This window comes from Onthophagus taurus, unplaced genomic scaffold (assembly GCF_036711975.1).
Source record: "Onthophagus taurus isolate NC unplaced genomic scaffold, IU_Otau_3.0 ScKx7SY_15, whole genome shotgun sequence".
NCBI classification, from domain to species: Eukaryota; Metazoa; Arthropoda; class Insecta; order Coleoptera; family Scarabaeidae; genus Onthophagus; species Onthophagus taurus.
In genome coordinates this window covers 2,944,611-2,961,022 of record NW_027248940.1, presented here as the reverse complement: position 1 = coordinate 2,961,022, position 16,412 = coordinate 2,944,611, and the positions used below count along the sequence as shown (strand labels likewise).

General features: G+C 34.0%; 1 protein-coding gene and 2 long non-coding RNA genes across 3 annotated transcripts; 1 reads left to right on the top strand and 2 right to left on the bottom strand.

Moving 5' to 3' along the window:
* Positions 1–372: 372 nt before the first annotated feature.
* On the top strand, positions 373–1,139 carry LOC111419707 (uncharacterized). Its single transcript, XR_011642192.1, has 2 exons — positions 373–650; positions 705–1,139. It is a non-coding gene; the product is annotated as an uncharacterized lncRNA (long non-coding RNA).
* Positions 1,063–1,876, bottom strand: LOC111419706 (iron-sulfur cluster co-chaperone protein HscB-like). Its single transcript, XM_023052567.2, has 2 exons — positions 1,811–1,876; positions 1,063–1,747 (listed from the first exon to the last, which is right to left on the bottom strand). Exon 2 carries the CDS (start codon positions 1,555–1,557, stop codon positions 1,129–1,131), a length of 429 nt encoding a protein of 142 aa, XP_022908335.1. The 5' UTR covers positions 1,558–1,747; positions 1,811–1,876; the 3' UTR covers positions 1,063–1,128.
* A 9,940-nt stretch (positions 1,877–11,816) lies between these two features.
* On the bottom strand, positions 11,817–16,230 carry LOC139432374 (uncharacterized). Its single transcript, XR_011642180.1, has 3 exons — positions 16,158–16,230; positions 15,907–16,090; positions 11,817–11,998 (listed from the first exon to the last, which is right to left on the bottom strand). It is a non-coding gene; the product is annotated as an uncharacterized lncRNA (long non-coding RNA).
* Positions 16,231–16,412: the final 182 nt, after the last annotated feature.

The following is a 16,412-nucleotide window of genomic DNA, read 5'->3' as shown; positions in this document are numbered from 1 at the left end:
GATCCTTGTGGAAATATCATCAATTATTAATTAAAGTATCCTCTTTTTAATGCAAAAAGCCGTTTTGAAAAATCACTTTCAGTTCTTGAGAAATAAACCTTTGAAGTAATCGACAATTTTTTCGAATTTTGTATTTTTCGCCGATTAAGTTTTAAAAATTCGTATAAAATCCAGTTCTTGGGATAGGAGTACGAAAATTTCCCAAAGTGTTAATAAAAGTGTCCTCTTTCCAATGAACCAACACGTTTTGAAAAATAACTTTTAGTTTTTGAGAAAACTTTTTTGAAGTTTTGATAAAATTTTTTACTAAATTTTTAAAATTCGCTATAAAATTATCTCATATCTTATCAGCTTTCTTATTAATTTCAATAATGTGGCAATATAGGGTATCACTTCAGAAATTATAACCATAATCGCCGGATAGATATGCCGGATAACCGGATATCCGGTCGAATATCCGTCTTTTCACAAATTCCCAAAAGAGAATAGTTTAGAAAATAATCTTTATTACTATTAAAAGTAGGCTCAACTTTTTGACTTTTAATCATAAACAATTTTGTCATTTACTATATTTTTAACACCACATAATGGCGAACAGCATCGGGGATTTATTCAAACAACCCAATTTTATCCTGAAATTCGTCGAATTCGTAAGTTTAAAGCATACAGTCCTAACCGACACGCTTTTAATTTTAATTAAACAGATAATTTGTCTCGTCGCTTGGATTCTTTGGTACGTGGACCCCCCAATAAAAGCGTTTGATGATCAACCAAGTCACGACACCGTCGTAATCGCAATCATCGGCTACACATGGGTCTCTTTAGCGTTTATAATCACCTACATTTTCGATGAAACCCAAGATTTATTGGAGATGTTGTTAACATTCTTTGGATTTGCGTACCATTTCGTGTCTTGTATCTTTATATTTATTTTGCATTCTAATTATAAGGGGTATAAGACGGATGCGTCGACTTTTTGGGTTATAATGGGTATTTTTTGTTTGGTTGTTGCGGTGCTTTGTTTAGTTGATTTTATCTTAAAAATTGCTAATAAGAAATAGGTTTATTTATAAGATTATTTATTATACAACAAGTACTTTATAAAATTTATTAATTTAATAAATAATTTTAATCTAAAATTCCTTTTTCTCTCAATAAATCATGTATCCTTTTTGATAAACTATCATAATATTTCATTTTAATAATTGCTTTCTTAGCTTGTTCCACATCGTTTTCCTCAAAACATTTCGAAATCATAATTGAAACATTGTTTAACATCTCCTTATTTTTAGCCTCGATTTTCCTCAACTTCTCCTCTCCATCAGCTTCTTCCAATTCCTCATTTAATTCCATAACTTCCATCAAAAACTCTGGATCATCACTTTTATTACTCTCCTCGATAACCTCATTCTTCAACCATAACATGTGTAAAGCTCGACTTAATGGTCCTTGTAATGTATTATAACCTTTATTAATCAAAGATGAGTACTCTTCAGAGATTTTCTTTTCATCCTCACTCCTATTAGTGAATTTATCCGGATGTAAAACTGCTTGCATCTTACGGTAATGTTGAGTTAATGATTTTTGGTCAATGTCGTACTTAAAATTAAGGTTAAAAAGGTTAAAATAATCGTTATTAGCATCTTTTGGGGGGTTTTGAATCGTTTTGCAAGCGGGGCAAAAAAGGTTTTGGGTGTTTTCTTGAAATACACCACATTTCCAACAATTCTTCGTCGAATAATTTAATCTAAGTAACAAATTAGATTTGATTGGATTTAAAAAATTGATTAATTTATAACGATTCATTTACGTTTAATTAAGATATTTTTATATTTTCTTTTTGACGTTTATTTTGAGGTTATGTTGTTTTTAGGTCAAAAACAAACATGAAGTTAGTTCATAGATAAAAGTTAAAATTTAAATAATTTATAAATCAAATATAAAAATTTTAAATATAAAGCTTAATAAACATGCATATAATGTTGATTTGTATTAAATTATGAGTTAAATTTGAAATTGAAAAAAATTTTCGGGGTGATTCGTGCTTAATAATTTTTATGTTGGTATCTCACGTCAACAAATCAATAATTTTTAATAAATCCTTAAAAATTAATTTGTTTAAATAAATCGTAATAAAATTAATAATAAAGTGTATAATAGTGTATAAATGGAGTTGGAATTTAATTTAAATTAGGTATTTGATAAAATTAATATTGGGGAAAAAATGACAAGTAACATAACCTAGAAATATCGAACTTCCAAAAATTTTAATTATAAATTATCTTTTTAGGAATTTATAACTATTAAAGATACTCAACTACAATCCATAAAATTTCAACCCAAAGGAAGATAAGGATGAGTTAAATATCAATAATAAAGTAGGAATTGATACCTACACACAATTATAAGGACAAAGTGATTGTCCTGCAGGAACATGTAAGGTAAAAATTCAAAATTACTCAATATGATAATAATAATAATTAGTTGAATAGCATCAACAGCAGGGAAAATACAGGTCATAAGAAACGGATTCAGCAGTTCCAAGATTTAGGGCGCATGAAAGCAATTGAAGTAAAACTTTTAGTATGAGGTGAAAGTAGACATATAGGGCTTTCGTGTAAAAATCACCAATCACCAAAATTATTATTATTAACAAAAAAAATCGCAAAGTTAGGTGTAATTTTTGGCCACTTTGTCTTGTTGTTATAAAAAACGAAGTAAGGCACAAATCATTCGGGAAATACCTTTACTTGAAGCAGAATAGTCCGCAGAAACCGTTTCCGGTCATATCAACACATTTTGTTACGTTAATTAGGAGAAAACTTGGAACTACGAAATTATATGGAATAATAAATAAACCGCTGACATAGGCAAACACTCTAACATAAAAATAGTTCAGGACATACTCTCAAAGATGGCGCCATATTTATAAATAAAATATTTAATTTATTAAAATAATTGTATTATAATATAATATATATATTTATAATTAATATAAGTATATTAAGCCCCCTAGTTACTAACGTTGAAATAATAATTTTTTTATTACAAATAAAAGAAATTAGTGGAACGAAAAATATAATATGACGAAACATTTCGTCGAAATCCATACAATCGTTAGCTACGCGGATTGGTGAAGTGGTGATTCTGGAAAATCGAGGCATATTATTTATTTATTAAAATTATAGAGGGTGTGTCAAATGTCTGGAATATAGCCAATAACTTCGCCATTTGTAGTTTTAAAGAAAAATGTTTCAAATACAAGTTTCTTTATTAATCATGGCGCATTTTTTGGCGATATTAGCTTGTTTGTATTGTTTTTTGTTTCGTTGCTACGGCAACGTATAAGAGAAAAATGCGTTTTTTGAAAGTCTTAAATCAGCTAATTACAATCAAAGTGGGCGCCGAAATAACGCCGTTGACAGCTTTCAATGTCAAAAAAAATACAGTTTCAACAATTATGAGTAATGTCCAGTAGTTTTGATAAAATTAATCGGTTGTTTTGGTAACGTTTTTGTAGAAGTGTCCACGCTGCATCATAATTACTATCGGATATTTGCAGGTGTTGGATTATTCGACTAGCTTCACCTTTCAAGTACGTCTTCAAATATTGCATTTTTTCGACTTTTGTTAGGGATATACTAGCATGGATTATTTTTTGGAAAAGGTCATAGAAGGTGATCCATTGGTCATAGGATCCATCGAATACGGGAAGTTTTATTTGTGGAAGAGGTATAGCAGTGTTGTTCTGAGGGATATGTCGTGTTTCAGAGGAAGGTGGGTTAGAAATGATGTCTTCTAGTTCTTCCATTACGGCAAAAAATTCCGTCTGAAGGTTGGAATATACATCTTCGAAGTATCGGGCTTGAAATCTTGTTTCTTCTACCTGGATATCTTCTTCCAATCTTGAGATGCTGTCCATTTGTTGTTGAAGTTGACGTCGAAGATATTCATAAGTGCTTTTTTGTTTAGCTTGCACCATTTCCAGTTTTACTTTGTCGATTAGTTTACCCATTTCTTTGATTCTTATTTCCTGCCTTTTTATTCTTCGGATCTGTTCTGGATCTTCAGTTGCTTCTTGTACTCTGGTTTCGGGATGTTGTGCTTTTTGACACTCTTTTATATAGTTTAGAGCATCGTTGTATGCTTGCTGTAATTGCAGATAATAATTTGAGGTGTAATACGAATGATTGGGTATTTTTATTTCTTCCATTTTGTCATCATTTTCTTCGATCTTCTTCCAAAGCGATTCGAGGGTGTGTAGACGCTTTTGTATATACTCTGGCGTCTTCCGGGACTGTGAATCTTTTGTCATATTGGTGTGTAACTTCTTGATGTTTTGACCGATTTCTTCTTGATTTTGGGCATATTGGTTTAACGCCTCCATGATTAAGGAAAAGTGTAAGGTTTTGTTTATTTATTATATGTTTGAAAAGATAGCTTTGTTACTGAGAGCGGCCTCACTCTCTAATTTGGCCTGGTCCGTAACAAAATGGATAACTCACTACACAGGAAAAAATCGTGTCGTGTAAAAATTTTAGAGTAGTTGGTAAAAAGAATTAGAGTAAAAATTGTAATATCACATGGTAAAAATAACTTTAATGTACAGGGTGGTTCAAATTCGATGTCCGAATAGGCTAACTCGAAAACTATAAGAGTTAGAAGAAAAGTAGCTCACATGTCATGATCTCGTTTTTCGAGAAATTGCTAATGCCGAAAACCTCATAGGGCTATCGTCTTTTGTTTTTCCGCTAGACGCCAAAATTGAAAATATCGTGAAACCCGCAAATGTAATTATCTTGGTTATTATTATAGGTGGAGTATTATAACTAAGACATTATATGGACACTTTTTTACAGAGAATTTGATGACGTAGTCAAAAAAATTTTGTCGGTTTTAGATTTTGAGATATTATCACAATTTTCGTTTTTTTAAATGGAAACAACCATTGATTATTCGCTTAATAAATTCGTTATTTTTTTCTGATTACAAAAATATAGGGTTTGACAGGTCTATTTCTTATTGTTTTAGAATAAAACTAAAAATAAACTTTTCTTTTAGTATCGTGGAAGAAATTAAATTTACAGTTTCCTGTAAATTACGGTTCTATAACTAAAAATTAAAAAAACATATTTCTGATATTTGAAACAAATATATTTATTGAACTGTTTAATTTATATATGTTTTACACAAAAGTTGGAATAGATTGACATTATTTCACATTCTTTATTACGATTTAATATTATTTTTAAATGACTTAATAAATTATCGATAGATGGCGCTCATGTTTTTTTTTTTAATTCAAATAAACATAGCAACATTTGTTTGTATTCAAAAATTTTCTGAAGTGTCACTTTAAAAATCCTGTTTTTAAGATCAATTACGAAAATTTTGAAAAGTTTGACATGTTAGAATGTTACATATTAAAAAATTATTTGTTTTTAAATACCAGAAGTTATCTTCGTATTTAATTGTAAACTTTTTAGATTTTACCTACCGCCCCGTAACTTACAGGAAACTGTAAATTTAATTTCCTCGACGACACTAGATGGAAATTCTATAAAAAAAGTTTATTTTTAGCTTTATTCTAAAACAATAAGAAATAGACCTGTCGAACCCTATATTTTTGTTATCCGAAAAAAATAACTAATTTAATAAGCGAATAATCAGTGGTTGTTTCCATTTAAAAAAACGAAAATTCTCATGATATCTCAAATTCTAAAACCGAAAAATTTTTTTTGACTATGTCATGAAATTCTCTGTAAAAAAGTGTCCATATAATGTCCTGATGAACCACCCTGTACAGGGTGTCCCAATTTCGATGTCCGCATAGGCTATCTCCGAAACTAAAAGAGATAGAAAAAAAGTAGCTTACATGTCATGATCTCGTTTTTCGAGAAAATGCTAATGCCGAAAACTCCGAACAGCTATCGTCTTTTGTTTTCGCCCTATCGGCAAAAACTGAAAATTTTGCGAAAACGACATTCGCGAATATCTCACTTATTATCAAAGATGGAGTATTATAAATAAAACATCAACAACTTTTTACGAAGAATTCAGTGGCGTAGGTAGAATTTTTTTCCCATCTTTTATTTTCGAGATTTTAGACGTAACTTTATTTTTTTAAATGGAAACCATAGTTGGCTGTGATCTAAAATAATTTGTTATTTTCTTCTGATAACAAATATATATAGTTTGTGGGGTATATTTCTTATAGTTTTTGAATAATTAACAAAAATTCATTTTGTTCTATCTAAAACTAATGTATGTATTTAAAAGTTATGTTGCTATGGTGATAACCATACATACTATGGTGGCACATAATGTATCAAATAATTGCTTAAGTTTGTATTTAAAAATTCGATAACAACTCTGGCATTATGTGCTGGTATGAAGCACCGGGATGTTAAGTGTCAAAGTGTAACAAAACTTTACAATGAATTCCGAAAATTATGAAAACTGTTACATGATGGAATGCTATAGGTTATCAAATGAGAATGCGACGTTAGCCGCGGAATTATGTTTCACAAGGTATCCGGAAAGGAGACAACCGCACGTAAGAACTTTCAGCCAGTTAGCAGAAAATTTAATAGATTTTAGCAAGAGGATGAAGTCAATGTGTTGGCTTCACTTGCGATAAATCCATCAACATCTTGCAGAGAAATTGAACAAGACGTCTGACCCAAAAGCCGCTGCTCCCAAATGTGAAAGAAAAATAAGTATAAACCATACAAAACTGGGCTAACTCATTATTTACGTGCCGGAGATGTCAATCTAAGACTAGAATTTTGTAGATGATATTCAGAAAAATTAAATAATCTGCTGTTTGTTCAAAATGTCATCTGGACCGATGTGTCCTCTGAGTCTCTGAGTGTTCAAAGAAGATTAGGGTTCAATGTATGGTATGCCCTTTTAGATAATAGAATTTTGGCCTATAGTATCTACCATAAAAATTTAAACTAAGGTAAATATTTCAATATATTAAGGCAGCACATTGAACCTTTGGTCGACAATTTGCCATTAAATATGTCTCAAATGATATATTTAACACCAGCACATGGTGCTCCATCATATTGAAAATGCCAGAGTTGTTAGTGAATTTTTAAATACTGCTACCAACTTTGACAATAATTGGAAACAATGTTTTCCATCATGGTATGGTTATCACCATAACAACAGTTAAGTTTTATAAATACATACAATAGTTTCAGAAAGAACAAAAAAAATTGATACATTATGTTCCATCATAGTATGTATGTATGGTTATCACCATTTAGCAACATTAACTTTTAAATACATACATTAGTTTTAGTTAGAACAAAATGATTTTTTTTTTAATTATTCAATAACTATAAGAAATATACCCCACAAACTATATATATTTGTTATCAGAAGAAAATAACAAATTATTTTAGGTCATGGCCAACTATGGTTTCTGTGGTATTATTATTTATTATAATAATAAGGTACAATTTAAATATGTTCAAAAACTATGTTATATTGTTTGAATAGCATAAAACAACTTAAATGATGGTTGGTGGTCGTGTGTTAACTGTCCTTGGTCGTCGTTGCACTCGTTAACACGTGAGCGTTCTACAATTTTGCCGCTAGATGTCGCCATAATACTACATCCCTCCCTCACTTAAACTTGATAACGCGCCGGAAGTCGTCGATCCTGGATAGGATTCCGTCTAGGCTTCGTTTCGGACTCCCGATCTGTTATAATCTCAGGTTGCGGTATCTTTTTCTTTGGAGTGTCACATTTTGGGTCTTCCATACTGGTTGATTCGTCAATTTCCGTGAATATTTCCTTTGGCTTTTCTGGGGTAGTTGGTACATCATTAAGAGGGGATTTTACTCGAGATCTCATGTGATCTGCATGCTTTCGTTTTACAGAATTTCCCAGATCTACTATATAAGAGTACGGTGCTGTTTTTTCAACTATCTGGCCCGGTTTTGATCCGTCCGCTAACGGGTTGTTGACCCAAACAGGCTCTCCTATCTCGAAGGATTTCTCTTTTACATGGTGTCGATCATAACATTGCTTTTGTCTTATACTCTCCTCATCGAGTCGTCTGTGTACATCCGGTTTCAGTTGATCAAACTTATTTCTCATGAGCCGACCAAACATAAGTTCGTACGGTGTTCGTCGGGTCGTTCTAGTAGGGGTTGCTCGATATGAAGTTAAAAATGATTGCACTCGCGTATTTAGATCTATATCTTTTTCACTACACTTCATGCGATTCTTGAAAGTTTTTACAAGTCTTTCCGCGATCCCATTTGTCTGCGGGTGATATGGAGTGGTACGTACGTGCTTTACACTTAACGACGCACAGAAACTTTCAAACTCTTCCGATGTTAATTGTGGTCCATTGTCAGTCACTATTATTTTAGGCAGTCCATACCGCGCGAACATTTTTCTTAAAATATTTATTGTTTTGGCACTTGTCGTTGATTTCATCGGTTCAATTTCAATCCATTTGGTGTAGGCGTCGATAACCACTAACCACATTCTTCCTTCAAACGGTCCTGCAAAATCCAGATGGATTCGTGACCACGGAACTGGTGGTGCTGCCCATGAATATAGAGGTAGATGTTGGGTACTCTTTCTCGAGCTTTGACAATACTCGCAATGTTCTATAAACTTTTGTATATCGTTGTTGATATTTGGCCAGTAGACGTGTAATTTCGCCATACTCTGCATTCCTGTGATTCCCGGGTGTCCCTCATGCAACATCTTTAATATTGTTTTGCGAAGTTTTTCTGGGATACATATCCTTCCCTTCCAAAGAATCATATCTTCCTCATACGATAGCTCATCCCTTTTTTTCGTAATATGGTATCAGATCATTTGGAAGTATACCTTTATCAGGCCAATATGTTTTAATATATGGTATTATTTTGCACAACACGTGATCCTTAAAAACTTCTTTCTGTAATTCTTTTCTTGACATCGGCAGGTGTTTAACTCGGAGGTGTAACAGATGTCCTCGCTTTGGTAGACCAATCGCTTCATTTTTACTTGGTGTATCTTCACAGATAGGTAATCTTGACAAAGCGTCCGCCGCTTGATTTTGTTTTCCGGGTGTATATCTGATGGTGTAATTATAACTGTTCAATAACATAGCCCATCTTAACAATCGATTGCTTGCTATTTTTGGTGTTTCGCGTTTATGACTAAAAATACGTTCTAGCGGTTTATGGTCGGTTAAAAGATAAAAATGTCGTCCGTACAGATATTGGTGAAATTTTGTTACCGCATAGGCAATAGCTAATGCTTCTTTATCAATTGTCGAATATCTGGTTTCTACGTCTGTAAAAGTACGGGATGTGAATGCAACAGGTCTTAGGGTATCGTCGGGCATTTTGTGAGCTAGCACCGCTCCTGCTCCTCTTGCCGATGCATCATTACTGACGTAAAGTGGTAAATTTTCATTATAATGTACTAATGTTGATTCTGAGGTTAAAGTTTTCTTTAGTGATTTGAATATTTCTGAATCATGATTTGTCCAATTGAATGACGTATTCTTCTTAAGGTGTCGATGAAGGGGTTCACAAATGATCTGTAGATTTTCGATAAATTTGGCATAATATGTGATTAATCCCAGAAAAGAACGCAATTCTGTGACATTTCGAGGTCGTGGCATTTGCTGTATTGCATGGATGTGTTCTTCAGTTGGGTGTAACCCATTTCTATCTATTTTATGTCCCAGAAACACAATTTCCTTCTGTAACCAGGCACACTTAGATGCTTGCGTTTTGATGCCAGCTTGTCGTAACCGTGCTAACACACGTTCAATTCGTTTCAAATGAGTTTCCTTGTCTGGTGCAGTTATTAATATGTCATCTAAATAACATGTGGTACCTTCTAATCCATTTAATATTTGGTCCATCGTTCGTTGGAATAATGATGGAGCAAATGAGACTCCGAAGGGTAAACGTTTGTAGGTATAGTAACCTTTGTGTGTTGCAATAACTAGATATTTTCTTGAATCGGAATGAACGGGTAGTTGTAAATATGCGTCTTTTAAGTTTATTCGTGAAAAATGTTTTCCACCACTCAGTTTACTAAGCATATCCTCGCATCTCGGTAGAGGATAATTGTCGACCTGAACGAATGGATTTATTGTGACTCTGTAATCTCCACAAAGACGAACATTTCCATTTGATTTAACTGCTATCACCACTGGTGTCGCCCATTCGATCGGTGTGGTAGTTGTATCTATTTGTTCTAATACATCTTCTTTAACTAATCTTTCAATCTCTTTTGATACATTCTTCTCTAAGGCTAAAGGTACTGGTCGAGGCCTAAAAGTCTTTGGTGTTACATCGCTGGAAATGTGTATGCGGGCTGTGTGTCCCCTTATGGTTCCAATGCTACCATCAAATAGTTCTTTATGTTGTTCTAAAATTTTCGTTAATTGCTTTTCTACTTTCTCAATTGATACGATCTGTTTGTCGTTGTTTTTCTGATATTGAATGTTACAAATTCGTGCTCCTTCAGGTAATGGTGTTTGTTGAAGTTTTGTTTTGTTACCCGGTATGCATGTTCTAATTGATTTTGTTGAGTAAGTGACGTTAATTTTTGCGAATGAATACTTGCTTGTTCAAACTTCACGGCTGTAGCTTCAATTTCTGACAAAGTTGCAGAGTTATTTGGATGTTCCCGAATGATCTCTTGTTGCCATGCAGAGTTATTAATTGCGATTACGAATTGATCACGCAGACGTTCGTTTAAATTTGCACCAAATTCGCAATTTCCTGCCAAACCACGAAGTCTAGTTATAAATTGAGTTAAGGTACGGTCTATCTACAGCGATTAGTCGAAGCGAACAAACGATAAGAGTAAACGCGGCGATAAGTCGTTCAGGCATGGTCTCTATTCCAAAGATTAGTGGAAACGATTCATTCGAGTGTGATTCCTTATTGACAAGTGTTGTTTAATGCAGTGTTGTTCCTTGTAATTTAAAAATAATGATGAACAATGTGGTATTAGCTGCAATAGCATTACTAGAAAAGGGAGAGGAAGAAGAACAAGCTGTACTGACGACTATGTGTAAACTACGACGCCAAACCAACAAAATTTTTCTGAATAGGATAAGCGAGGGATGTTTCAATACACTGATTCAAAGGCATTTAATGGATGATGAAACTAAATTTAAAGAATATTTTAGGCTCACTAAGAGCCAGTTTTTCAATGTACTGTCATATATATCTGAAGATATAACAACAATGCCCTCTACGTTTGTAAAATATCCTATTTCACCTTGTCAGAAGCTTGCCCTGACCCTGAGGTAAGCTTATGTACTTTGTTAATTTCAACAACTATAGAAAATCACGATTATAAGAAAGTATGTGCGGTACGGTTTGTTCCAGGTTTCTTGCTACCGGAGAGTCATTTCGGTCGATGTCTTTTAATTTTAGAATATCTCATAACCATATAAGTAAAATCATCAGAGAAGTTTTGAAAATACGGCGTATGAAGTTGCTCCCGATTTATTTACCAAACCCTACAAAAGCAGATTTGAAACAAAAAGCTAACGATTTTGACGCTAGATGGAATTTTCCAAATTGTTGTGGAGCAATAGATGGAAACATATTCGCATAGTTTGCCCGAAAGAAAGTGGAAGCCTATACTTTAACTGTTGAGTTAGTAACATTAATATTTTTAAGTTTTGAGTACTGTTGGGTTGGTAGTATTGAAAATGGTGCACATTGCGCACAAGACGAAGCGGGTGTCATGTCGAAGACGCGAGTTAACGGTCATGGCATGTAAAGATTTAATCGTTTATACTTGAATATATTAAAATACAGCAGAAACTAAAAAGTGGATTTATTCCCCGAAACATTGGTCCTTCGAGCATGGATTAGTAACAGTGAAGACATTAAAAATAAAAAAAAATTCGTGAATTGCATCATCTTGGCTGGGGTCTGTCGATCGGAACTTGGTTGACAACGACACGAGGTCAACTCATCGGCGGCGGTCACTGGTGGGTTCCTGAAAGAAAACACAAAACGTAACTAAGTCCTTTTTACTTTTATCCTTTTTCGTGAGTATTGCTTCACAAAATGGAGGAACTCAAACCTCTGTTGGCAAAAAAGAAACTGCTCAAGGCACAATTAACGCGTTTCGGGACGTTTCTCGAAAAAATTACAACGGAAAAATTAAACGAATTGAAAATCAGATTACAAAACATTAAAGAGATTTTGCATGAGTTTAACAAAATACAAAACGCGATCGATTTACTAAACAAAGACGACGAGTATAATGACGAATACGAAATATTTGAAACAAAATATTATGAATTAATAGCAGAGGCGACAACATTTATTCAAGAGCGAGATAATGACATCGTATGTAAAAGCGCTATAAACGATGAAACGACGGGTTCGGCGGGGGCTGCGACGGCTTATGCACCGAGCGACGGTTATTTTCATAAAAATGTTAAACTTCCTACGTTGGATTTGCCTAAATTTTACGGAGATTATGATCAATGGATATATTTTCACGATACTTTTAAATCGCTCGTTGACAATGACAACTATGTAGATGACATCAATAAATTTCATTATTTATTTAGTTGCTTAAAAGGTGAAGCAGCGAATATCATTTAATCTCTTGAAATCACAAAGGAAAATTACAAAATTGCTTGGGATATGTTGCGTCAAAGATACGAAAATAAGGCGGTTATTGTAAAAACACACGTCAAGGCTTTGTTTGAATTACCGATGGTTACAAAAGAAGCTCATCAAAACTTAAGACGTTTAATTGATAGTTATAACAGGCACACTCGTTCTTTAAAGGCCTTAGGTGAACCAGTAGAGCACTGGAGCACGTTGCTTACACATTTGATTTTTAAGAAATTGGATGACGTTTCTAAAATGAAATGGGAGGAGCACGCGGGGCAGACATTTAATAATGATGTACCAAACATAAAAAGTATGATAGATTTTCTTAGAAATAGATGCAGTATTCTGGAAACCATAGAAGGTAATAACAAAACGAATAAACATATCGGACAAAAGAAGAATGAGCGTACTATTGCAAATTTAGCCACGAACAACAAAACGTGCGTTTTTTGTGAATCGGGCGATCATTTCATTTACGGTTGTAATAAATTCAAAGCATTAACTACAAGCAAAAAAGTTGAGGAAGTTAAAAAACTCAGGCTTTACTTAAATTGCCTTCGTTCGGGACATTTCTCGATGGATTGCAAATCTTTGTCCACATGTAAGGCTTGTAAGCAAAAACATAACACGCTTTTGCATTATGATACACAAACAAATACACACACAACTGAAAAACGTGTTACAACCGCACATACCATGAAAGCATTGGAGAATACTTCGATAATTTTAGCAACCGCGCAGGTTCACATCAAAGATGCGACTGGGAAATGGTGTGAGGCTAGGGCACTTTTAGATTCTGGCTCGCAGTCGAATTTTATGACAATGAAGCTTGTAGAAAAGCTGCAATTACATACTTACAATTTAAACGTACCGGTAACAGGTATTAGTCAATGCAACCTTAATGTTAAGTATGGAACGAATACCAAGATTATGTCTATATATAACTCATACACCATTGATTTATCATTTTTGGTTATAAGAGATATAACTGATAACTTGCCAAATGTTCCAATAAACATCAAAGAATTAGAAATACCGCGACACGTTAGGTTAGCTGATCCGAAATTCCATCAACCAGGAGAAATAGATATTTTAATAGGCGCTGGCTTATTCGCTGAATTGTTGTCTATGGGTCAAATTAAACTCGGAATTGGTTTACCTGTTCTGCAGAAATCAACACTGGGATGGATTGTATCCGGGCCTATGAGTACAAATTTAAGACAAAAGGTGCGCAGCAACGTATGTATAAATAACTGCGAGATTTAAAGGGCCTTGGAAAAATTTTGGAGTGTACGGCACAAATGGTTTTTTCTGCGGAGGAAAAATATTGTGAGAATCTGTATCAACAGACGACCACAAGGGACAACAATGGACATTTTGTGGTACAACTGCCAACGAAAGATAATATTAGCGAATTAGGAACATCGTTTGAAACTGCTGAAGCAAGATTTTTAAATTTGGAACGAAAGTTATTCAAGAATCATGAATTATGGAAACAATACTCCGAATTCATGAGTGAATATCAAGAATTAGGACACATGACAAGAGTAAATCGCGACGATACTTATGCGTATTATTTACCTCATCACGCAGTGATTAAAGATACAAGCAGCACTACGAGGCTCAGAGTAGTATTTGACGCTTCGACAAAAACAAGTACTGGCATTTCACTGAATGATACTCTAATGGTTGGACCTACGATACAACAGGAATTATTTTCCATTCTCTGTAGGTTTAGAGAACATAATTACGTATTAACCGGTGACATTGCAAAAATGTATAGACAGGTAAACATCATACCTAATCAGAGAAATTTACAACGTATTGTATGGCGACAAAGTCCTGAACATGATTTGGAGCATTTTCAATTAAACACGGTAACGTACGGCACCGCATCAGCATCATTTTTGGCAATTCGCAGTCTGCATCAAGTTGGCATAAATATTCAAAATAAACATCCTAACATAGCTAAAGTTATAATCGACGATTTCTGTGTTGATGACCTTATTACAGGTTCAAAAACTTTGGAAGAAGCATTGAAATTAAAAAATGACTTAAGTGAGATGTTAAATGGTTGCGGATTTGAATTGCGGAAATGGAATTCGAATTCACAAGAAATTCTGCAAGGAAGCGATGAAACAAGCGTGGATTATCTAATAGGTGACTCTAAGGATGTAAAAACTTTATGGTGCTCACAAGACGATACACTTAGGTATTCAATTAAGCCTATAGTTGAATACGGGAAATTAACGAAACGTATTATTCTGTCATTTATTGCTCAGATATTTGACCCACTTGGTATTGTATCTCCTTCTACGATCAAAGCAAAGGTAGTTTTACAGCGTTTGTGGCAGCTGGGAATCACGTGGGATGAAGCTGTACCTATCGAACTTTACACATCATTCAAGAGGCTTTATGAGGAATTGCAATAATGGCAAAACTACAAATTGATCGACACATTTTGCTAACAGATTTTGCAATGGTAGAAATGCATGATTTCAGCGATGCTTCTGAAATAACTTACGGAGCATGTATTTACATTAAAACCATAAACCAAACTAAAACAACGATTCGTTTATTGTGCGCCAAATCGAGAGTAGTACCTTTACGGAAAATTTCATTGCCGAGATTGGAACTCAATGGTTGTTTATTGTTGGCAGAACTAGTGAAAAAAGTACTTGATTCATTAAACACAGAAATTACTAAGGTTTATCTCTGGACTGATTCCACCATAGCGCTTGCTTGGATACATGCGGATCCTTCGAGATGGCAAACATTTGTTACAAACCGCGTATCGCAAATACAAGAACTAACAGCACATGCACAATGGAAGCACGTAACCTGTTCAGAGAACCCTGCAGATTTGGTTTCTAGAGGTATCGAGACTCCTCAATTAATAAAGTCTAACCTGTGGTGGGAGGGGCCGAAATGGTTAAAGAGTAAAACTTATCCTGATATTGACATGAACTTTCCTAAGGAGTTACCAGAAAAGAAAAAAAAATGAACTAACTTCGTTGGCGCTAAGAATTATCTCAACGAGTTGAAAAAAGTAATCGACTATAACAACGATAAACTTGAAAGATTTTGCTTGAGAAATAACATAGATTGGCAATTTATTCCGGCACGTTCTCCGCATTTTGGAGGTTTATGGGAGTCTCCTATCAAATCGGCTAAATCGCATTTTATACGAATTATTGGCTGTAACGTTTTAACCTTTGAAGAGTTAACAACAATTTTTACTCAAATCGAAGCAATACTAAATTCTAGACCACTTACTCCTTTATCCACACATCCTGATGATTTCTTGGCTCTTACCCCGGGACATTTTCTCATTGGAGAACATTTGATTCCTCAGCGAGACGTTATGGATATTCCCTTCAACAGACTGAATCAATTCAACAAACTTCAACAAATGTATCAACATTTCTGGCGAAGATGGTCTATGGAATACATCAACATCCTACAACAAAGAGGCAAATGGTCTCAAGCTGTTGGAGAAAACGTTAAGATTGGACAGCTAATATTACTCAAGGAAGACAACACTCCACCGTTGAAATGGCGACTGGGAAGAATTCTTGAAGTTATTAGTGTAAAAACAACCAGTGGTGTTGTGAAGCGGGCTGTTAAAAAGGTGTGCGTTCTTCCTATAGACGTTGAAGTACCTAAAAAACTATAACATGTAATATTTAGATTTTCGTTATACTTACCTATTTTTATCTTGAAAGTTAATACTTTCAACGGCGGCGGTATGTTGAGTTAGTAACATTAATATTTTTAAGTTT